At 39.8% G+C, this 24,571-nt stretch overlaps 1 protein-coding gene across 1 annotated transcript in view; it reads right to left on the minus strand.

The window, feature by feature from the left end:
- Positions 1–1,914: 1,914 nt before the first annotated feature.
- The window catches only part of TAFA1 (TAFA chemokine like family member 1), a 612,819-nt gene continuing 590,162 nt past the window's right edge, over positions 1,915–24,571 (minus strand). Inside the window, exons 3-4 of the mRNA XM_064275023.1 lie at positions 8,505–8,629; positions 1,915–1,932 (exon numbers count right to left, since the gene is read on the minus strand). Of these exons, the coding sequence (XP_064131093.1) occupies positions 1,915–1,932; positions 8,505–8,629 (143 nt within the window). The remainder of the gene's footprint in view (positions 1,933–8,504; positions 8,630–24,571) is intronic.

Genomic DNA, 24,571 nt, shown 5'->3' on the forward strand with positions numbered 1-24,571 from the left:
TCTCCAGGTCTTTCCAAGGGAAGCTGTCCCATGCACTGGCTGAGGGCACCAAGACTACTCTTTCCTTGACGTAGAAGCTCTGGGTACTGAATACGTTCTAGCCCTTCTCCTTGAAGAGGCACAGTGCCTTTTGGTGCATTAGAGATTCCGAAAAATTTCCTCCAGGAAAGACTTTTTTTTTTTTTTTTACCGAATATATTTGACCATACAATTCTTTTTTCCCTCCATAACACCTAATGTTCTGCATTTTGAGATGTCATGTTCTAGATCGTTCTTTGGGTTTATGATTTTGGTTTCACTCCAAAGTTTACAGATGAAAGCCAATTCCTAATACATTACTTGGTACACGGAACTGGACTATGAATTCAAGAGATTGTCATTTGCTGTTAAAAATTTCTTACTACCTTCTGGCAAATATTTGTGAATGTGTTCAGGAAACCTGGATCAGTATTTTGCCATAAGGATTCTGTTTCCATCTCTGCATGCTTTTGCAGGCCTTCCAGATGTAGAATCAATCCAGCTGATGGGAGTGCTAATGCATTCAACCAGAGATGAGACTACATTGGTATACATAAAGAAGCCTCTAGATTTCACCTGAAATTTGACATTAAGGAATCCAGACAAGAGGGCTTGCTGTGTTGCTGATACAATAAGAGGTTCTAGTGACTCGCATTCCAGAGAAAAGGCTTTGGAGGAAAAATAGAAATACTTGTAACATTGTAGGAAAAGTTACACTCGAAGCACGGTGTACTCTGGATTTGGTTAAAGCTGAGTCAGCAGAAATACATGGCAAATAAAGACGACAAGCAGATTTAGAAAGAAGTTATTTACCACTTTAATAGGGCTGTCCAACGTTTGGTCACACAGATTATTCTGAAACCTAATTGCCTTCCTAGTGTTCCTGTCTCACCAGAAGAGATCAGCATACTCTTGGGAAAAGTAAATCAAACATAGAAAGGGGTGTCATGGTAGGACTTGTTGCTACAGCACTGTGCAGTTAACGATGCCAGACTTTGGAGAGAATCAGAGGACGTTTCTGCAGTGTAGGACAGCTATACAAAGCCTTAAGACATTGTATTTACAGAGTTTATTATCAATACAGGGACCTATAGGCTGCCAAAACTGTGCAGAGTCTTAATTGCATGGCCCACCAGCTCCCTCAAGAATCCTTGCTTTGTTTTCTGTGGAAAAGCTAGTAGTTCTAAAATTATTTTCCTGGAAAATATTAGAATGGTTATTATGTATCAATTGAATATAAAGTATGATTATGTAAGCCAAGCTTGCATGCTAATATTGCACAAGGCAGAAAGCAATAAAACAGGGTGATGTGCTTCCTTGGGCCATCCGGTAGAAACGGAAGGAAGCACTTGACTCAGGATTGTTATGACACCTCGAATTCCAGGAGTCCACCTGTAGCTGGCCTTCCAGGGTAAGTGCCATGTTGAATTCTCAAAAGGGCACATATCTTCCTTGCTGACAGAAAAAGAAATGACAAAAAACATAAAACCCAAAACTCAAAGAGGTACACTAGCCGTTCAAACTGTGGTACTGTTCATTTCTTGAAGAGAATATATAATATTTCAAAATATTATATATATACACATATTTAAAATGGTACAAAGGAACTATAGATCCAAATTAGGAGACAGTTGATCATTCTTCACGATCTTAAAAAATTCCACTGAGAAAACCCTTTTTTTGAAAACCCCCTTTCCATGCTGTTGCCCAAAACTCCAAGTCTTCTCACTACAGGATATTTTTTTATACACAGTAAAAGCTCTGTGATTATCTGGGAACCAGTCAAAGTGCAAATAAGAAATCCATTTGGCTTGTCAATGTATCAGATGTCTTGAATTCTTAAAATGTATTTTTTGCCGGGTTGATTTTCCTTCACTACGACAACAAATGCTTCCATTAGGTTCTTGGGTGAATCTGAAACCAAAGAGAGAAAGAAATTTCAGGGAGCAAAGTCCAAAACAAAGGCAAGTGTACAAAAATATGACTAGGCAGAAAATGAGGACACCTTGAATTTTTAGGGTGTTGCTTCTTTCAGATGACCTGAAGTCAAAAGCCTTAGACTTTAGAGCTGTGGTTCTCAAATGTGGAGGAAAGAATACTGAACAGGCCACCATGTTTTAATCAATGCATTAAATTAATTTTTGCCACAACTGAAGAGGTGGATTCTTGGAGCAATGTCTGTCCAGGGCTGGCTGCATGGGCCTGGGACCTGTTCAGCTGCACAGGGCCCTGCATTTGGAAGGGCACCATACTTGGATTAATGACTGCTGTCACCCTCTTGATATTCTTAACAGTTTCGGAATAAGGGGCCTTGCATTTTCATTTGGCACTGGTCCCCGCAAATTATGTAGCCAGTCCTGTGTCTATCTGATGAGATTTTGAACCTAGTAGGTCATTCCAAAAAAAGCGGGGTAAAATTTGTTGTAAGAGGTAAAGGGGTAGCATCAGATGACGTACAGCCAAGGTTAGACCACATTGCTTTAGGAACAAGGGGTAAGCTTTGCAGGCAAGAAAGGGGTCTACTCAAAGGATACAGTATTCAAGGGTGATGAAGAGCGTAGTGCTATATAAAATTATAGATGTAATTTTATCCATTTGAACATGGCTGTCAAACTCTAGTAATCAAAAGGGGGTACTCGTTTAGAGCATAAACCACGATTCTAATAGAGTTGTGGGCTCTACTCTAGAGTTCTAGGAGATAAGGGTTTTTCTTCACCATCTCTTAATTCTTCTTTACAGTCTTAGAAATTGAGTGTTTTGAGCCCAGGGGTTGGGAGTACATTAAAGCTTCAGGGCGATGCAGGGCAGTGATAGAAATTTGCATTCAAATTTGGTGGGTCTAGGGGCAGACCCTGGTGGCATAGTGGTTAAGTGCTATGGCTGCTAACCAAAGGGTCGGCAGTTTGAATCCACCAGGCGCTCCTTGGAAACTCTGTGGGGCAATTCTACTCTGTCCTATAGGGTCGCTATGAGTCAGAATCGACTTGACGGCATTGGGTTTTTAGTTTGGTTTTAGGGGCAGAAGGTATGAGAAATCTCCACGCATGTATTTTTTTATCCTCTTCTTGTAAATAACTGATCCTTCCAAACTTTGGTTTTCTATATTCCAGTGGCCTTTATCACATTTTGTTTTCACTGTCTTGTTTTTTACCGAAAGGTGGGAGAATGTGAGATTTACAAAAAAGAAACTGATTGCCTTTCTCTTACCTCCGCCCTTCCACCCAGGCCCTATGTTCCAGGGAAGACAGGCCTGTGTCATATCTACCATTAGGGTCCCAAGATCTTAATACACTACCTTCTTATAATCCAGGCTTACATACACTTATTGGATTATAAAATGAATAAGTCTGCTTGGACCAAGGGGCAATTACGAGAGTATAAATTGGTTTATTCTTCCTTCCTTTAATCTCCAAATACTCCCTTTTTTAAAACAGCAGGACCGGAAGTCAAAATTTAAAAATCATGGGCTCTCAGCACATTTCAGACTTGGTGGAACATTGGATGAAGAAGCATCTAGAACATGTCAAATTTGGTACTTTGCCACTTCAGTAATAACCAAAAACATCAGGGTGATTACAATGGGTGGCTATCTGGAAGACCAGAGTGGCTATCAGGCAGATGAGCCAAGAAGAAAATGGACAAATGACCGTGGAGGATTTCTGCTGGGCCAGTCACCTAAAGCTTCCATTCTATGAAATGGCCATTGGGTATGCAATTTGAGGTCCACTAACTCTTGTCCTTTTACAGAATGATACTTGATTTTCTTAACATTGTGACAATTGTTGATTTTCCTACTAGTCTGATAGATATTTACATATTTGGTCTGAAGGAATTCCTAAGTTATTTAATTCTTCCCAAGGTGCTGTACCAGATTATCGTCTGCTATTTTAATCTGCTAATTTTTCAAGTGGCTTTGATTTTTGCCTGTTTCATCTGCATCCTCTCCTCTTCCCCAATCCATGCTCAGCTTTTAGCTATGAATTAGTACAGCATTGTCACTGATTCCTTCTAAATTAAGCCATTGTTCCAGAATACACAGGTAGAGATTTGTTCCTGAACACATAAGAATTGCCTCAATTTACCATCTGATGTTTTTGATAAATGTGTGGAAAGAAATGAAACAAATCAAGAGCTATCTTAAAGCATAAGAAAAGCTCTCTAGTCAATCTTTAGGTTGGTTAGCGTTGCTACTAGCTACAATTAAAGCAATTCAATTAAGCAATTCCAGCAATGATGAAACAGGGACAGGGTTAACATTTGGCCTTGAAACATCACCCAAATGTACCAAACTTCTCCCTAATAGGGCATGTGTCACCAGCTTTATTCTACTCTAAGACTTGACCTTAAAAAACCTTTCAAGGGTAACTACTTCCTCTCTTTAGAGTGACACCCAGGAATCTTCCTCTGTTTTTAGAACTCATTCTTCCAAATTTCCTGAATGGAAACCTTTTGCCTAGTTGCACTTATTTTTTCCTCCTCCCTCCTGTGGGTTATGTGTATTGTCACCCAGATCCGATTTCCCCAAGGTTTTCCTTTTGACTAAGGCCTGTTAACCAGGATATCCCACATTCTGGGATATCTGGTCTTTTAGAAGAAACACTGAATTCCTACTCTGTATCTTCCTTTAAAAATGAATACCATGACATTTAAATTAGATCACACTTTGAAGCATCTTTGTCTATCTACATTTCAAAGACTTCTGAGAATTAGGGTTTCTGGTTTGTATTTTGGGAAGTAACTGACCCTGTAGGAAGGTTTTGAAAAATCTTATTACACAGAGAAAAAAGAATGAAGTCCCAGGATTCTTTCTTGCAAATATCTTTATATTAGAGTTACTTTTTCCCTAACAACCAGGGTGTGTTTCTTCAGTTCTGTCATATTTTGTTTTGTTTCATTTTTATCTGTGAGTGCTCTCTTTAAACCAGTCTTATTCATCAGAAAGGCAGCTTTCTTTATTTTTCTTTTCACTTCATTAATAATAAATCGAAAACCTTTATCCTAAAGTTTAGCTCTTAGATGAGAACAGAACAGCGAAATCATACAACTCGTAATTAAACTACCTCTGTGACGTAAAACCAGTGTTTTAAAATTGCTAGAGTCAATATCTGAGGTGTATAGGCATATTTGTTCTTCGATGGGGAAAATGCATAGGGCATCCAAGGAAAATTATTACAAAGCCTATTTTTGGTGCATATGATATAAGAAATGGTGTTGGCAAGACACCTATGTAGGAAGGATGGCCCCGCATATATCATCTGGGTTTAATTGGTGCCTGTGGTGTTTCCAGTGCTTATTTCATTGTGGATTTCTTGGGAGGCAGGTAGGAGAGATGAAGTATGCCATTAGTGGTGTCTCAGTCCTCTCAAGCCTTAAAAAGTACAGTCTTCTACAGCGGCTTTTTCCTTCTCCAAAGATAGACTTGCGAATTCTTAGTTGACTTATGTACAGCTCACACGGCTGCAGAGTAGTCTCTTATTTTCTTGCTTGAAATGAATGTGTAAGTCAGAAGGGGTACATCCTCTGGTTTCCAAACCCACTGCAATGGCTATTTATCTCCCTTGTACAATCAGCTGTCTGGGTTGAGCTCAGCCCACCCAAGGCGGTAGCCAACACAGTGTGCACCAGCCCGTATTACCATGATCATTTTTTGCTGCACAGTACTTCTGTGATGCCAGAAAACATCTACAGGGCACTTAACACATGCCTGATGGTTTTCAAATATGCTCTTTGGAGGCCGAATAAAAGAAAGGCACATAGTCCACAAAAAAGTAACATTGACAATTTCCTTTTTACTTTTTTGAGTTTATGTTCCATCTTTGAAAGAGTCTCCTAGTTGGTATTGTTGGAATTATACATATTTAAGTTGTGAAATAATTTGACTTGTGTTATTTTTCTTTACTGAGATTCAGGTCTGGGGACACCAAGTAGCAAGGCTCACCTTCCATAGAGGGAGATCAGTTAGCATTTGGGATGGGCAATGGAGCTTCGGCAGAAAATATATAAGCAACGTGTTTAGAACAAAGGTGGTTGGACTGCAATTGCACCAACCATAATTCAGAGAAGCTCAAACGAACTAGCTTGTGAGGGCATCTTCAAATTATCTGGTAAAACTGTTTTCAAGCAAAATATAATCAAAGGGAAAACTGACTTCCACACTCCACCAGCTAACTACAATGCTTCCTGTGGGTGAGAGGCAAAAACAGGGCTCATTTCTAAATACTCTCTTCTGTATGCATTTCACTGAGATGAAACACCATGATCCACACTGAGCTTCTTGGGAACATGCAGATGCAGGTGAATGAGCCAGGCTGGTTCAGAAAGCCTCCTGGCTGCCATTGAAAGGTACAGTCATTTCCTGGTTGGTGTGGTCAACACAGGCAACCAGAGCTAACACACAAAGCCTCTCCACTTCTTTTATATAGAAGAAATAAGTGTTTTATGTCGTATTATGAACATTACTTTTGTTTGTTGCAACACAAAGCTGTAAGAACCGATTTAATTCACTGAAAAGATAATGCTGGGAGAAAGGATCAAGCGAAGGCTCCTAATAACACCCACTGCCGTCGAGTCGATTCCGACTCATAGCGACCCCACAGGACAGAGTAGAACTGCCCCATAGAGTTTCTAAGGAGCGCCTGGCGGATTCGAACTGCCGACCCTTTGGTTGGCAGCAGTAGCACTTAACCACTACACCCCCAGGGTTTCCAGGCTCCTAACATAGCATTGAAATCCAAGGTGCTTTTTTATATTTGAGCTACCCTTTTGTCAGACTAAAAGTTTCAGAGATTAGGATTTGTTACTGGCGGAGATGGTTTAAAAAAATACCCAATATCTTAAAAAACACATATCAGGGCTGATATTCACGTAGTATATGACCACAGCTGTTGTAAAGATTTTGATATACTTTTTGTATTAATGGGTAAATAGTTACTGTCTTAAGCAACCTAGGACGACTCCCCTCCTTTGAGGATTTCTAGGCCTTCCTGTGATCTAGCATCTATAGGGTTAATGGTGGCCTATCTAGGTCTCTCCACCCTGCCCCAGCATCCTGACACCAGCTCTGCTTGGTTGGGTAGCTTCACCATAGAAGTTGTTTTATGTGTGTGTGTGTGTGTGTGTGTGTGTGTGTGTGTGTGTGTGTGTATGTATGTATGTATATACTTACGTATGAGTATGTATATTTTCCCCACTTAACTCACTTTTCTGAAATAGTGGTAAATACAAATACATACGTAACCCAACATTTGCCATTTCAACAGTCTTCATGTGTACAGTTCAGTGACATCAGCTTTGTTCATCATGTATGTAACCATCACCCTTATCCGTTCCCACATTTTTCTATCACCCTTAACAGAAGTTGACTGTGTCCTAAGCATTATGTCCTCCTTTCTCCTTCCCTCTTACCCATCTCTAGTAACTAATAAATTTTGGTCTGTATACATTTGCCTAAGGAGCCCTGGTGGCACAATGATTAAGCACTTGGCTGTGAACCGAAAGGTTGGTAATTCAAACCCACTCAATGGCTCCATGGGAGAAAGATGTAGTGACCTGCTCCAATAAGGATTACAGTCTACGAAACCCTTGAGGGAGTTCTACTCTGTCACATGGAGTAGGTATGAGTTGAAAATCGACTCAATGACACTCAGCGACAACAATACACTTGCCTATTCTAGATATTTCATATAAGTAGGATCATGCAATACTTGTCCTTTTGTGACTTACTTATTTTACTCAACATAATGTTTTCAAGGCTCATGCATGTTGTAGCATATATAAGAAGTTCATCTCTCTTTATGTAATATTCTACTGTGTGTATCCACTCATCTGTCGAGGGACATTTAGGCTATTTCTACCCTTTGGCTATTGTGAATAGTGCTGCAATGAACACGGGTGTGTATGTGTGTCTGTTGGCATCCCTACTTATTGCTGGATCATATGGTAATTCTACATTAAACTTTTTGAGTGAGTAAATGGTTACGGCAAACTCAAAGATCTGAAGATCATTAAAATATAATCAGAAATCAAGGAAGGTTTTTCACTTTACAAAAATCTTTTCATTCCCCTAAAAGATCATCAAAGAAGTCCTCTAAAGAACCTTTTGAAAACGGCTATACTTAAACACATATCTTTTCAGCAAACCATCTGGGTGAATTAGGCAAGTCCCTTATTTTCTTATCTATTCTGAGCACGGTAGAAGTTGGCTGAATTATCTGAATAATAACCTCACTGTGCCTCTTCACCTCGGCTATGGTGACCCAGCTTTCTTTGTGAGTCAGAAACAGAAATGCTAAACTGCTCAGTATGGAAAAGTCAAGTTCAAGCTCTAGCTTCTTGTTTATGGATGGACATAATCTGCATAGTTAAGAGTGTCTGCTGCCAGGAAAATGGCTTCCTGCTCAAAGCTTCTCTGGGTGCTGTTTGTACCAAACGAAAGCAAATAGTACCATCTGTAACATGCACTAGACATTTGAAATAAATGAACTTACTCTTGTGGTCTTAATTTTATTGCCTGTAGCACACATCCATCCGGAATTGTCAGGTAGTGTCTTACATTCTTCTCCCTCTAGGCAAGGCTCCATTTCACACCACCATTTCCCAATCACTATGGAGGCTGTGCAAAAACAGGAAACAATGGTGTTTGCAATTCATCCAAACAACCTGGCCGCTGGGCTTTGTCCCTCTGCAAATGCGAACGCTTTTTCAAGCCCATGAGGACCTGTTTAACCTGCCATGACTGGCTAAGAAAACTCTATTGGAAAAATAAGATTTTTAATTAATAAGTCTCACAATGCAAATGCAATTATGTTATCTGGTTTCATTAAGCAGCATCTTGTCCAAAAGTACCTTGTACGATGAAGCCATATGAATTAGGATGATTTACTTTTTGGATCTCAAGGAATCTGTTAGTTTGCGTAGATCATGGACCTTGTACTATTTCTTTTCAGTGAAGGAGCTAAAAGAGCTAAATGCTTTCAGAGATGACTATACCATTCTTTTCAGAAAAACCAGTTTATCCACATAACATTAATGGTCTAGAACCTAGGGCTTTGGAGCACTTCAAAGATCTACCAAAAGCCCTAAGAAAAAAATGAATTGATGGAAAGTACAAAAGAAAAGCTATAAAATAAAACCCAAGAATAACAATAAATGAAAATATTTGTTTACTGTGAAAAGTATATTTGATACGGACTGTGGTTGGAACTCCTTTTGGTGTGATGCGGGTGGAACTTTCCAAAGTTGAGTCTCTGATAAAACAGCCTTATTTCTGGGGGTGATATCAAGAATGACCACAATTGGAGGCTGGCAGTGAATTTAGTGTTGATAGTACACTTTTTTCATAATGAGATTTTCTACAACCAGTGAGTAGACTCACTCAATACAAATCAAGGAGCCCTACACCTTCCTTAACGTCCTGTGTAAAAGTGAATTCTGCAAAAGCATCATAATTTCTGTCGCTCCCCGAGGTGATGGTGCCTCACAAGTCCACCTACTCTTCTCCATTCAAAATTCTCAAGATGTCTGCCAGTGTTTCTTTCATGAGACTTTTTCAATTGACTGTTTTTGCACTGGACCAGGATAGTAGTTCTTTATTCACCTGTTCCCCACACCCCCCAAATGTGTCCCCGCCCTGGTGTTTATTTCTCACAACGACAAAGAAGCCAAATGACATCTGTTAACATCACCGAGGATTACTACTAAAATGACATGGAATAAACCCTGCAGTGAAGCAGAAGTCCATTAAAATTCTCCGTCCATCTGGAGTACTCTAGAGGCATTAGATTGCTCACTTAAAAGCAGAATGGTCTAAATATCCAGATATCCGCATTTAGTCTTCCCTTCTTCTACTCTTTCATTTCTTCAATCTTTCCTTCCTTGAGGGTTTAGGGCTCCCCAAACTTTACTATGAGTAAAAATCACTGTGTAGGATTATATATGCAAAATCATGTGTACTCTATTCTATTGTCAATTTAAGGAATTTTTTTCAAGGGTATTTTTTTTCTACATTTGATTTTTGCTTTCTATGTGGACCAGACTGAGCCACAGAAACTGCAACTCCATTGCACACGACAAGCAAGAGTAGGAAGTGGAGCCTCATATCTAGCTCTACGCCACATGCAAGACAACATGGTATTTGGGTAAAACACAGAGTATTGACAGAAGATATAAATCCTCTACAGAGCGGAAGATTATTACGAGAGCTTCTATTTTTTTTCTTTTTCTTTTTAATAGTATGGAGCTGGGGCATGGAGTTGAGGAAGATCCTGTTGTTGTCAGCTGCCATTAAGTCGACTTCGACTCACGACCTTATGTACAGAGAACTAAATGTTCCTTGGTCCCGCATGGTCCTCAGAATTGCCGGCATGTTTGCATCCATCATTGCAGCTATTGTGCCAACCCATCTCAGCCAGGGTCTCCCTTGGGGGTGAAACATGACTTATTTACAGGAATGGATTTACATCATGAATTTGTATGCATAGATGCTGACAATATCACAAGTTAGTACACATGTATGGGCAAAAGGAAAAACAAACGGAGTGTTGAAAGAGGACAACAACAAAAAATTGCAAAACTCCCAGTAACATAAGATAAAAATCCGGGGTTGGCAGTGTTTATTGAAAACCTACAATCGGAAACGCCCTTGTGCCTAGTACTTAATCAGAAATAGGCCAGTCTCATTTACCACCATTCCGCAAAGCTCAGCTAATATTTCGACACAGCTGCCCTGAATCGAAACCGTCAGGAATAGAAACCCTCTGATCTTAGCTCCGAGGGGGAATTGCCCTTCCCAAGGATTCTTCAATTTAGCATCTTGTTGCTGGTTTTTCCCAGAGTCATGCCAATAATGAGCAAGGCAACCTGGGCCAGCGTTTAGTATCTTTGCCTCCTTCTAAAAGGCCTTGTTCTCTCTTCTTCTTCCACCTGCTTTCTGCCCTCTTGGAGCTGACCTACTTTGTTGAGGCTAACAAAGCAGACTCTCTCTCTAAGCATTAATAACTCCTAAATGAAACTGTAGACAGTAGGGAAAAGGATATGTCTTAGAACCCACAGATTGCCTTTAATTCAAGGTTGTGAAGATCCATTGGCTCGTGTGGGGAAAGAAAAGGCTCTCTAAGAATAAAAAATGCTCTCGGAACTACCTATAATCTCTAAAACTTCATACTACAGTTGCCTCTCCTAAATGGAATTTGATAACGTGGGACTACCCTCTGGCTTATTTGAATCTAGTTCATTCTTCCAACGTTGCTTTTCTAAAGATCCTATTAGACTGAGTCTGTTTCCCATTCATGTATTACGTGGTCATCATAATATATATCACTTCATATCCTAGCTCAAGCTACAATCTCCAATCCTGATTTTTCTCATAAACTCTAGCTATAGGCTTAAGCTTATAAAGTAATATTTCTATAAAGCAATATAGTTATAAAGTAATATTTCCCATAATATCTTTTAAAAAATTCACAAGGGAAGATTTTAAAATCGCCTCTTCTTTTTCCAGGAGGGAAGCTACCTAAAACCTTGAGACTGTTTATTGGAAGAGGAACGATTGATTAGATTTAGTAAAATGAGCCAATATTGTCATTGATTGTTTCTATAACGTTTCTGTACAGCAATAGTTATAATTCAAAAAAATGTAAACAATTCTTAAATATCTTGAATTGTAATAACCAGTACAATAATACAAATAACTAATGTTTGTTGAATATTTATGTGTTCCTGCATTAGGTTGCTGTAGGTGAGCTATTTCAATCTTCTCAGCAACCCTATGAGGAAACAAGTCCAGAGAGGTTAATTCACTTTTCCAAGCTCACACAGGTAGGGTGTGAGGGAATCCAGGCCTCCTCAACCACAAAATTCATGGTTTTCATCGTTACAGTGGTAGCTCACTCTAGCTTTGTTCAGTATTCACCAAACCAAAAACCATACCCATTTCTGTTCAGGCAATTCCAGCTCACAGAGTCCCTACAGGACAGAGTAGGACTGCCCCATAGGGTTTTCAAGGAGAGGCTGGTGGATTCAAACTGCTGATCTTTGATTAGCAGCTAAGCTCTTAACCACTGTGCCACCAGGGCTCCTCGGTATTCACAGGACTCTAAAAATATTTATTGGCTGCTGAGGGAATGAATAAATTTTGTTATACTATTATTTTTTTATTATTTAAAATAAATTTCATGTGAAACACAAATACTTGTGGAAAACAAAAACATTTAGTTTCTCATGAAATTCCTGTTGTCAGTGAGTCAACTCCAACTCAAAGTGACCCTACAGGACAGAGTCGAACTGCCCCACACAGTTTCCAAGGTTGTAATCTTTACGGAACCAGACTGCCACATTTTTCTCCCTCGGAGTGGCTGGAGGGTTTGAATCAGGGAGCTTTCGATTAGCAGGTGAGTGCTTAACCACTGCACCACCAGGGCTCCTCTCCTGTGAGACTAAGTTACCTTGCAAAATAATTTAGGAAAGATTCAGTTGATTACACATATTTCTTCCCGGTCAGAGCAATACACTGCTTAATGTTCCCTGTTTATAGCATTTTAATAGAAATTCCCACAAGGGGACAATTTTTGAAGCCACCAGAAACTTGGGAGGTAGATGTATCACTGCTAGGAGGACGTTTTATCCCAGTGAAGAACTGCGTTCATGAAATACCACCTGTAAAAGCCAGCTTTCTCTTACCTGTGGTGGTTATGAAAGAGGATCTTTAAAGTCCCTTTTAACTCTAAGCTTTTGGGCTTCTGCTCTACAAATGAGCTGTGTTCCGGAAAATATCTGGCCTTCAACTCTTTCAAGAATTCTCATTTTTCGTTGAGAGACTCTTAATATCACTAAACCAAAATCGAACCAAACCCGTTGGCATCGAGTCAGTTATGACTTCTAGTGACCCTATATGAGTTGGAATACAATCACAAAAGCCACTTTAATCATGAGGTTTGATTTTTCCCTATGCCAGGATATACTGCTGTAGAGCAAAGGAGAATCAACTCGTCTTTCAGTGGTAAATCCCAAATAGAGTGGAATTCCTTTTTTTTTTTTTTTTATTGTTGCTCAGTTCTGAGACATTTTCCCATGGAAATAAAGCAGGATACTAATAAGCAACAGGCTTAATAAATACAGCAAAAGACACTATCCTGTCTAAGAATTGCAATCTTTTTCATAATTTCAGGAGATAACGCTTGAGTTTCTCATCATGCTTTATATCATAATACATATCACTTCATATCCTAATTTTAGCTACAATTTTCAATCCTGATTTTTCTCATAAACACTAGTTACAGGCTTATAAAGTAATATCTCTATCAAGCAATACAGCTATAAAGTAATATTTCCCATAACATCTTTGAAAAAATTCACAAGAGTAAAGATTTTAAAATCATCTCTCCCCTTCCCAAAACATAAGCTACCTAAAATCTTAAGACTTGTAAGAAGAGTGGTCAATGAGCTACAGTAATTGTTTGTTGAGCAATTACTACGCTAAAGCACTACCTGGTTTACCAAGAGTGATGAAACAGTGAACATGAAACAGTCCCTGCCTTCAAGGAGCTTACAGATTAGCTCAAGTTTTCTCAGTGAGGGTATTCCTGGCATTTTGAGCAGGGTAAAGTTTTGTTTTAAAGTTTTGTGTGCCACGGGAGATGGCATGAATTGTAGTTAAGTAGTTAAAAATGAGCAATGAGCTCTTCCACCAGTGAATACGTTATTGTGTTAGAAAAGCAGGTTCACAGTGGGGACTAGAAACAGAAAACCTTCATAAGGCTGGGGAAGGCCTTGAAAGCAAGGAGATTGGGCTTTCTCCGGAGGTGGAAATTGGAAATCACCAAAGATTCTAGAATCTATGAGCAAAGGGAAGACATGATAAAGGGATGGTTGGACGAGGTTAATGTGATAGCGGTGTGCAAAATGAATTGCAGAAGGAAGAGGAAAGCTGCAGACATTCCACTTAAGCGCCGCCTCATTAAACCAGAGACGGGATAAGGTCTTGATTTTTGAACGTCTACAGTAGAACGAATGGTGAGGAAGAGCTGAGGTGAAAGTGATGTTAGGAAGGACTGAGGAAACACTGCACGCAGTAACTCCACCATGTTAACTGTGATCCTCACAAAAGTGGACTCTATTTATTAGCTCATGTGTCTGCCAGCCCACTAGCCAGAGAGCTCCTTGAGGGTAGGATCATATTTGTATTCATCTTGGAATGGGATGGAGTAGCTCAAGAAAGGCTTGCAATTTATGAATGACTAAATGAATAAAAAAATGAAACCAAGTGAGAAAGAGAAAATAGTGCCTATCTCAAAGGCTTGTGAGGATCACATGAAAAAATGCATTCAAAGCAATTAGCAGAGTGTCTGGCACTCAGTTACATGTTCACGAAATATTGTCAATCATCATCATCGTCATCTTCATTATAATTCTTATTACTCTAAAAAATAAATTGATTCCAAAACAGAAGAAGCAATTCTTCACAAATTAGGGAGTAAACCATTGTTCTTCGATGTTCTGCCAAATTCTCTGCTTGCTGCTACGAGTCATGAGAGTTTGAGCATCAATTAAGTGGTAGAACATAGGATTGCATTCATGTGCCCGGAAGTAGGTTATAAGCACATCATTCAATACAAATGCAAGTCTTTTTGTGCAGCCTGTAAAACAATTTAAAGCAATGGCTGGGGTTTCATAAAGGGATGGGACGGCTCTCCAATCTCCCTTTGTGCACAGGTTGTTAAAACAGCTGTTCTATGCTCCTCTTCAAAAGACCTGCTGTGAGTCCCTGTGTGTTATTGTTATCAAAGCAAACAGAAATTAAAGGCATTGAATACCCTTTCCTATAGTCATCCCAAGCTTTCCATTTCCTATGAGCACGTATTTAAGGGTAGGATTTAATTCTGAGGGATCATATAATGTCTCCACTATCCGTCTGTCAGTTTGTCCTACTGTGGTGGCTTGCATGTTGCTGTGACACTGAAAGCTATGCCACCGGTATTTCAAATACCAGGAGGGTTACCCACGGTGAAGACGTTTTAGTGGAGCTTCCAGACTAAGAACTAGGAAGAAAGGCCTGGTGATCTACTTCTGAAAATGAGCGAAGAAAACCTGAAGGCTTTGGACGTGTTATCTGAAGGGGTCAGTTGCTGGAGAAGGACATTGTGTTTGGCGACACAGAGGGCAGGCAAGGGTGATGGAGACCTTTGGTGAGATGGACCAACACAACAGGCGTAATGATGGATTCAAACATGCTGGCAATTGTGAGGATGATGCAGGACCTGGCAAGTTGTCGTTCTGTTGTCCATAAAGTCACCAGGAGCTCGAGCCCATCTCTCTCCATCTCTATCTCTATCTATTTATGTCGTAGCTCATATTCCGACCTTTTGAGTACCTGCCAGAGGAACTTGTGCTTGGGTCTTTATGACTTACTAGTTGTGTGGCTGGAGTAAGTTGCTTAGTTCAAGTCCCAGGTTCATTAGTTATAAATGGAGTCAGTAAAAATCAGAACACTTTACTTTGTCTTCTCAAGAGGCCCTTTGAAATCTTCTGTTCAGTTCTTTTACTTCATCAATTCTTCATTTGGCTTTAGCTGCTCGACGCTCAAGAGCAAGTTTCAGAGTCTTCTCTGACATCCATCTTGGTCTTTTCTTTCTTTCCTGTCTTTTCAGTGACCTGTTGCTTTCTTCATGGATGATGTCCTTGATGTCATTCCACAACTTGTCTGGTCTTCAGTCACTAGGGTTCAAAGCATATCAGTAAACATCGATATCCTAGGCTTTAGTGAGCTGAAATGGACTGGTATTGGCCATTTTGAATCGGACAATCATATAGCCTACTATGCTGGGAATGACAACTCGAAGAAGAATGGTGTTGCATTCATCGCCAAAAAGAACGTTTCAAGATCTATCCTGAAGTACAACGCGTCAAGGATAGGATAATATCCATATGCCTATAAGGAAGACCACTTCTATTTGATCCATTTACAGTCATGGCAATGGAGGGGTGGATCGTCCTAGATATGCATACAGAGAAGAACTCCAAAATGGCTCTAAATTTTAAATCAAAGGGAAAATCACATTAAAATGATATTTATAAGCAGCTTTTAAGTACATCTACATATTTTTTGAATGCCAGCTCTCTGTGTTCTTATAACTTTAGAAATGGCTCCTCGGAGGAATATATTTGTATACAAATATTTCCCCAATTTTAAGAAGTACTTTATGAGGGTATTATTAGATTCTATAATATAGGTTTTGCTAGAATTGCTACAAATTTACCATAATCAAATAATATCAGTTAAGCACTCTTTCTTCCTTTCGTATGTAAAATAGTCACTTTTATCTTTACCGATATATTACAACATGACTTTTAGTTGATTCCACTTTGCAACTGATCCCAAATATTAAATGATGCCCAGAAAATTCTTGGCACCGAATTGTTTGTAAAACTAGTGTTCACAATCTTGGCAGTAATGGAAAACTTGTAAACTGATCGTAAGCTCTTTCGTTTTAATCTCACTCCCACTAGAGAAGATTGATATAAATAAAATTTAAATAGAAAACACATTTCAGATGCCAGCAGTGGAAAAGACTTTGTCAGCCTAATGAAAAGGTATCAATTTTCTCTACTTTATTCAATAAATTGTGAGTCATTTGCTAAATGGATTAGATTAAAGGAAAGTTCAAGCTCCCAGTGAGATGCTCTTGGCACTGATGGAGAATTTAGACAAGGCAGAGAGGCCAGGGCACACAAAACCTCTTAGACTGCTTCAGATCTATAAAAATTGATACCAATTAGGAGAGAAGAATCTCTAACCCTGAACCCACCTATTGTCTTAGAAGCCAAGTCCGGTGGAATTGAATGAGACACATTGCTTCTCTTATTTTATTAGGATGTCATGGGTGGCTGAGTGAATTACAACTGAGAACATGGAACTCTTGTGGGAGTGAGGCCAGAATAAAAAGACTGTGGCTATGGTTAATATGCTCAGTGCTATAGAAAGGTTGGTGTTTCGAGTCCATTCAGAGGCTCCTTAGAAGAAAGGCCTGGCAATCTACTGCAGAAAAAATTGTGATCGGAAAGCCTATAAAGCATAGTTCTACTCTGAGATACATGGGGTCACCATGAGATGTATTGACTTGATAGCAACTGTTTTTTTTCCTCAGGGCTTTATACTCATTTATCACAGACGTTTGCGTATGCGTTAAGCAGGTGTTTGATGGACTAAGAGAACAACATGCTACAACACTATTTTGCTGATGCAGTTTCCAGGGAAAGCTTTGACGCCATCGTGTTTACTGTAATTAATTCAACTTCAGAAAACATATCCTGAGTTTCATGTGAACTGTGTAAACCTTGATCACAGAGCACTCTTGGATCTAATTTGATGTGTGTGTGTGTGTGTGTGTGTACGAAATGGCAAACCATTTTGAAAATTGCTAATTTTTTATAATTTGGCAAGAAATACCCAACATCTCTTTGTCATATGCCTTCATCTACCAACCCCTTGAGAAGTGGAAAATATCGATCAACTGCTTTCTCTCTCTCTCTTTTTTCCCTACTTAATGCCACACAGTTAACATGATTATTTTTATGGAACTGACTGGATGATTTAGAAGAGTTTAGCATAACATACCAGAAAATATTTATAGACTATCTGTGCTCTGCTTAGCATTACTTATTATAGGCAGCCTAAGCTACATGAAAACATGCCAGAGTTTTCGCCTATGCATCTTAAAGTAGATGAAGAAATCAGAGATGATATAAAGTCTTCATTTTTAAATACTTAATTCCAATGACACCAAACACTTTATCTTTATACTACCAGAATGTGTCTTCCAAAAGTGCCAACGTATGTGGGGAAAGAAAACTCATAATCTTGGCACTTCCCATCTTACTTTGTTCATGTCAGTGATGGCGTCAGAAAAGCTGGGAAATTGAAAGGAGACCAGGAATATAAATAAAATCGTGTTTTTCAGATGCATCTATTTGCAAAAAGTTCAAAATCATAGTTCTACTGCCTTGAGCCACACACCCCTACTTTTCTGGCTGATTTCATGGTTATAATCTTAGCTAAATTGGAAACAGGATGTATTTCCAAAATTCAACAGCAAAATCAAAATGTAGACTAGTGCTCCCCAGTGCAAGTACTGGAGATACGTGAAGGAGGCCGGGAGGGTTGTGGTGGTCACGAGAGTTTCGAAAAAAGTTTATTTTGATAGCTATAGAGGCGTCATCCACCGTCCATCTATCGGTTTGTCATACTGTGGTGGTTTGTATTTTGCTATGATGCCGGAAGCTTTGCCACTGGTATTTCAAATACCAGCAGGGTCAGCCGTGGTGAACAGGTTTCAGTGAAGTTTTCAGACAAAGCAGACTAGGAAGAAAGGCCTAGTGATCTGCGTCAAAAAACCAGGCAATGAAACCCTAGGGATCACACAATACCGCCCAAGACCTTGACTCACTTACTTTGGATGTGTCATCAGGAAGGACCACGTGCTAGACGACAACATCAAGTCTGGTAAAGAAAAGGACCAGTGAAGGCAAAAGAAACCCTGAGGGAGATAGACTGACGTAACAGCCATGACAATGGACTCATATACCAACGATCCCGAAGATGATGCAGAACCAGGGAACGTTTTGTTCTGTTACACGTGGGATTAACATGAGTTGAAACTGACTCAATGGCAACTAACCAAAACCAGTGATTTAATAATTCTGATTAATTTTCATTTTATTTCTTGTAGCTACCTTTTCTTTATAATACTAATTTTTCATTTCTGACTGTAGAAATGGCCACGAATTCTTCCCTTCCTTGTATGCACACCCTTTGTTGTGTGATTTTGTTCCTCCTCATACCAAGAAGTGGTGTATTTCCCCACCCTTTTTATCTGGGTTTGACCGTGTGGCTTGTTGGGCCAATGGAACATTAACCACCATGACACAAGAAGAGGCTTGAGAGATGTTCGTGCTGGGCCTTGCCTTCTCTTGCTGTTCTTTGGAACCCTGGACCTACCACAATGAAAGGCCATGCAGAGCAGAAAGTAGCTATTCCAGCTAAAACCGTCCTGGAATAATTAGCCTGCCAACCACCAGACACGTGAGTGAAGCCATCCTACACTCCCACTTCACCTGATCTAGCCCAGACTGGAAGAGCTACCAGCTGATCAACAGGATCATGAGAAAGGATATAGTTTTGCTGTTTTAAGTCATTGTAGAAGATTTGTGACACAGCAATAGATAACTGATACAAGTAGTGAGGAAATCTTTGAAATGATTATCTTTAAATAAATTTAAAGAAAAATATCAAGTGCAAAATGATAAAGATAACCAAAAAACAAAACAAAACATTGTCATCAAGTTGATTCTGACTCATAGCAACCATAAAGGACAGAGTAGAACTGCTCCATAGGGTTTCCAAGAAGCAGCTGGTGGATTTGAACCACTGAACTTTTGGTTAGCAACCTGAGCTCTTAACCACTGCACAATCAGGGCTCCATGTAAATTTAAAGAAAAACATCAAGCACATAATGAAAAAGATAGTGCATGGATATGACAAAAAAAAGGTGAAAATAGTCTGAAAATGACAGAAGTTTGGAAAACACTGACATAAAGAGGTTGGCTATTCTTCAACCAAATTCAAAATAATGGACTGTGAGCTATGTCTGTGTGCTTCCTTTCCTTACAGGGAGCATGAATCACGTCAGAGTCAGGAGCCTGTACAAAGACAATCCAGGCATTTGAAAAGGAAGATAAAACAAAAAGCAAACATTTATAGCCACAATGGACTCAAACAGCAAAAAACTGGGACAATGAGAGTAATTTGGTATGCTGGATCATTGCTTATAATGTTATTTTAATATCTATATATTTTATTTAAATCAAGTTCAGAAATTATATTTACAAAGTTTTGCTTCTAAAAGCACTGATACAAGAATTAAGCAACTGATGGAAGGGCGTTGTTTCATGGTATCCTGATCGCTGGATACTGCCACCAGGGTTTCCACAGTGATGCTTAGAAATTATAAAATTCTCGCCTTCATTTATTCCAACAGTCAAAAATTGATCTCTAATAATTAGAGTTAATTGCCAATATCTAAAAGCCAGGAGATGTTCTATTAAAATTCAGATTTTAAAGAAAAATTGAAGAAAACAGTAACATCGGGCCCTCATGTCCGAAACAACTGAGCAGTGTTTGCTTCTCTGAATGGAGCTCACATCCTAGTTTGCCATAGTTCCTGCTTCTCTCTACTGTCCCTGGAATTCACCCATCCGATAAACACATACCCACTTTTTATAAGTGCATTTTACGTGCCCAAATCCTGGCTTAAGTGTTGCCTCTGAAATACCATTCCAATTGACTAGAAAAAGACCCGGCAGCCTTCCATTTCCTGCTCCAACAAATCTGAATGGCATCTGGTTCCCGAAACCTTTATCATTCCTCTGCACTTTTACGCACGTTGCTTATTCTGTTCGGGCTGCCTTCCTTCCACTGGTCTGTCTAGTATAGGCTCTCGGCCTTTTGAAAGTCTCAACCCAAGTGCTTGTTCCCAGCGGGAATCTGTAGGGAGGGAAATGATTCACCTAACCAAGTTAGGTGGAAGGATATCTGCCAACATTACACGAAGTCCACCTATCACGTACACTCCACAGCTAAATTCTCCAAGTTTTCTGGAAAATACATAGATAGCTGGAAAATCTTTGATACTTCTAGTTGACTTCTTCAAAGATAGAATGCTGAAACTCACTTTTCTGTTGGCTCCCTGTTGTGGATTCAAGGTTGAATGTGTCCCCCAAAAAGGTATTCTGAAGTCCTAATCCATGGTACCCGTGAATGTGACCTTGTCTGGAAGTTTGGTCATACTGGAGTACAGTAGGTCCTAAATACTGTATGACTGGTGTCTGTATAAGAAAAGGAGAAAAGACACAGGCACAGAGGGAAAATGGCCACGTGAACACTGAGGCAGAGATTGGAGTGATTTTGCCACAAGCCAAGGAATGCCTGGGGCTGGGAGAGGCAAGGAAGAGCCTCCTCCCCTGAGGCTTTGGAAACAGCATGGTTTGGCCTACACATTGATCTTTAATAACTGGAATTAATTACCAATATTTAAAAATTAGGAGATTTTACATTAAAATTCAGATTTCAGGCTTATCCTGAAAAAACAGAACAGCAACATTGGGCTTTATGTCCATAATTTCAGACTTCTAGCCTCTAGATGGGTTTTTCGGGAGCCTCTAGAACGCTGAGAGAATGTATGTCAGTAATCCTAAGCTATCCAAGTTTGTGGTAATTGGTTAGGCAGCCTTAGGAAACTAATAACCAAACCAGTCACCATCGAGTTGACCCTGACTTGTGGCAACTCCCTGTCTGTGTCAGAGTAGAACCGTGCTTCATACAGTTTTGATTTTTTGGAAGTAGATTGCCAGGCCTTTCTTCTCAGGTGCCTCTGGGTAGACTAACTTCCAACCTTTCACTTAGCAACGGAGCACATTAGCCATTTGCACCGTCCAGGAACTTCCTGGAAACTAATTACTCCTCAAAATGAGCAAACAAATTTCACTATTCCCAAACTGTGCGCGGGTTTTTTCTGCCCTCCCTTATGATTCTTACTTGTCTTTGTTCCTTGACCCAGTCTACCACTGACACATTCTTATACAAGAAAACAATCTGCATCAAACAACGAAACCAGGAAACACCAAACCCGTTGCCTCATAGCGACCCTATAGGACAGAGTAGAACTGCCCCATAGGGTTTCCAAGGTGCAGCTGGTAGATTCAAGCTGCTGACCTTTTGGTTAGCAGCCTAAGCTCTTGACCAGTATGCCACTAGGCCTCCTAAAAGCATGTCAAATAACTAAATGTCTCCGAGTGATTCCTTGGCACTGTGTGAAGTTTTTCTTCATCACTCCTACCCTCCACCAAACTGAAGTCTTCCCTCCTTCGGGCTCCTACTGTATTACGCACCTATTTCTTCATATATTTTGAGTGCGTGTCTGTCTCCTTTCTAAGCTGTACACTTCTTAAGGACAGGGATTGTATATTCCAGTTATGTATTTGAAGCACCAAGCAGAGTACCTGACATACCGCATTGTGGCTGGCACTGTAGGTTGGCTACAGAAAAGCCACTTCCAAACTCCTTCTCCCTTGAAGCTTCCAACTCTAGAGGCTAGAAATGCAAGTAATTGCTTTCCTTACCTTTCCTTGTAGCTGGGGTTGGGCATATGATCCAGTTTTGGTCTATGAAACGTAAGCAGAAGTCTGCTGAGGAGTGTGTTCTGAAAAACCATCTGATTTCCTGATAAAGTCACTGCTGGCCTGGCTCTCGGTCCTCCTGCTTTCAGTCTTGAACACTTATATGACATCTGCAACTGCAGAAGCCACCATGAAGGATGGTTCAAGAAAAGTGCAGCACTGTTGGTGCTTATATCATTGAACCAATGTTAACAACCAATACTTCTGACCTTTGTGTTATATGAGAAAAATTAATTCCTATTGTTCGAGCTCTGGTGGCACAGTAGTTAAGAGTTCAGCTGCTAATCAAAAGGTTGGTGCTTCAAATCCACCAGCCACTCCTTGGAAATCCTATGGGGGAGCTCTACGCTGTCCTATAGGGTCGCTATGAGTTGGAATCGAATTGAAGGCAATGGGTTTGGTTTTTTTTTTTTAATAATTGTTCAAGCTGTCGTAGTTGGGCATTCAGTTACTTGCTCCCTGACACAATCGTAAGTAAGACTGAAGGTTCTCAATAAACATTTACAGAGTAACTGAATGAGTAAATCTAGTTGTTTGACTGCTGCAAGGCCAGATAGCTACCATTTTCTACCCACTCAGTATTGAATCTTCACAATAACTGGAAAATTATTATTATTATTTTTGCATTCAAATTCAGAAATCCACTTGACCTATAGACAATCCTGAGATTGGCTTTCGGTCCTCATTACGTGTCTCTCCACTATGCATGCACAGTCACACAGCCCTTCACGACACGCCGGACGCAGAGGAGAGAAAACTGGCATAACTGTACGTAAACTAGGCATCTGCCCGGAGCTCTTCAGTGTCAGCAGTAATGCTGGGTTTTTTAATTACAATCCAGATATGCTCACATTGGAGCAACACTAACTGTTATGGTCCAGAGAAGCGAAATTCAATTTTGCTAAACTGCTAAGATTCATTTGTATGTCTCTGGTATGATTTGGGGAAGAAGAGGAGGTGAGTGTAGAGAAGCGCTCTCTGAGGCTTGCCGTAGCACAAGAAAGACATTGGACAAGGACTGAAAACCAGCCGTCGAAAGGAAAATGGAAAAAGAACAATGAAAGGAAAAGCTTCTGATACTTATTTTCTACTTAAAATCATTTTCTTCTGAACCTGTAACAGGCTGAAATCTATTTCTACCTGGTTCTAAGGCACAGGGAGAGTCTGAAAATCTTTCTGAATTGATATGATTTGGGAAGAAGGAAGGTATAAACTTTTTTTTTTTTTTCCTTATCCTCTGAGTTTTCAAGTTGGCATTAGGCGAACTGCTAAACTCAAAAACCATTTTCATTTCACTTCTTGAGATGACAACTTTTCTCAAAGAAAAAAAAAAATCACCAGTGCAACACAGCTTAACGTGAAATTCTGAGTGAGGGCAAACAGCTTTATATTATAGGATTTTGTTTGGTCCTTTTAACACTCCTTTACTACAAAAGGAGATACACCAAAATTACTTCCTTTCAATTATAAATCTTACACAATCCTTCTCAAATGATGTCCCCTCAATTCAAAAAGCTAAATCACATAAAAGATGTAAACCCACATTACACACACGTCCTGATTTCATTTCCTCTCTGAAGTGTATCTTGCTAGCATTATAGATGATAGAAAACTATGAGGCACTCATCAGCAATCTTTCTATAACCAGCCCCTTCCTACATTGTATTTTGGGGGGGCATTGATGCTTCAATGGTAGAATCCTTTTTTTAAAAACAAATTTTATTGTGTTGTAGGTGAAAGTTTACAGTGCAGATTAGTTTTCATTCAAAAAATGTATACACAAGAGGTTTTGTGACATTGGTTGCACTCCCCATGATGCGTCAGCGCTCTCTCCCCTTCCCTTTCCGCCAAGGGTTCTGTGTTTCCACTCGTCCAGTTTTCCTGTCCCTTCCTGCCTTCTTGTCTTTGCTTTTGGGCAGGTGTTGCCCATTTGGTCTCATATGCTTGATTGAACTAAGCAGCACATTCCTCGTGTGTGTTACTGTTTGTTTTACAGACCTGTTTAATCTTTGGCTGAAAGGTGGACTTCAGCAGTGGCTCCAGTTCTGAGTTAGCAGGGTGTGCATGAGCCATAGTCTCGGGTGTTCTTCCAGTCTCTGTCAGACCAGTAAGTTTAGTCTTTTTTTGTGAATTTGAATTTTGTTCTACATTTTTCCACCACGGGACCCTCTATTGTGACCCCTGTCAGAGCAGTTGTTGGTGGTAGCTGGGCACCATCTAGCTTTTCTGGACTCAGGCTTGTAGAGGCTTGGTTCATGTGGTCCATTAGTGCTTTGGACTCTTATTTTCCTTGTGTCTTGGTTTTCTTCTCTTTTGCTCCAAACGGGAT

The sequence above is a fragment of the Loxodonta africana genome, chromosome 22 (genome assembly GCF_030014295.1).
Source record: "Loxodonta africana isolate mLoxAfr1 chromosome 22, mLoxAfr1.hap2, whole genome shotgun sequence".
Classification (NCBI taxonomy): domain Eukaryota; kingdom Metazoa; phylum Chordata; class Mammalia; order Proboscidea; family Elephantidae; genus Loxodonta; species Loxodonta africana.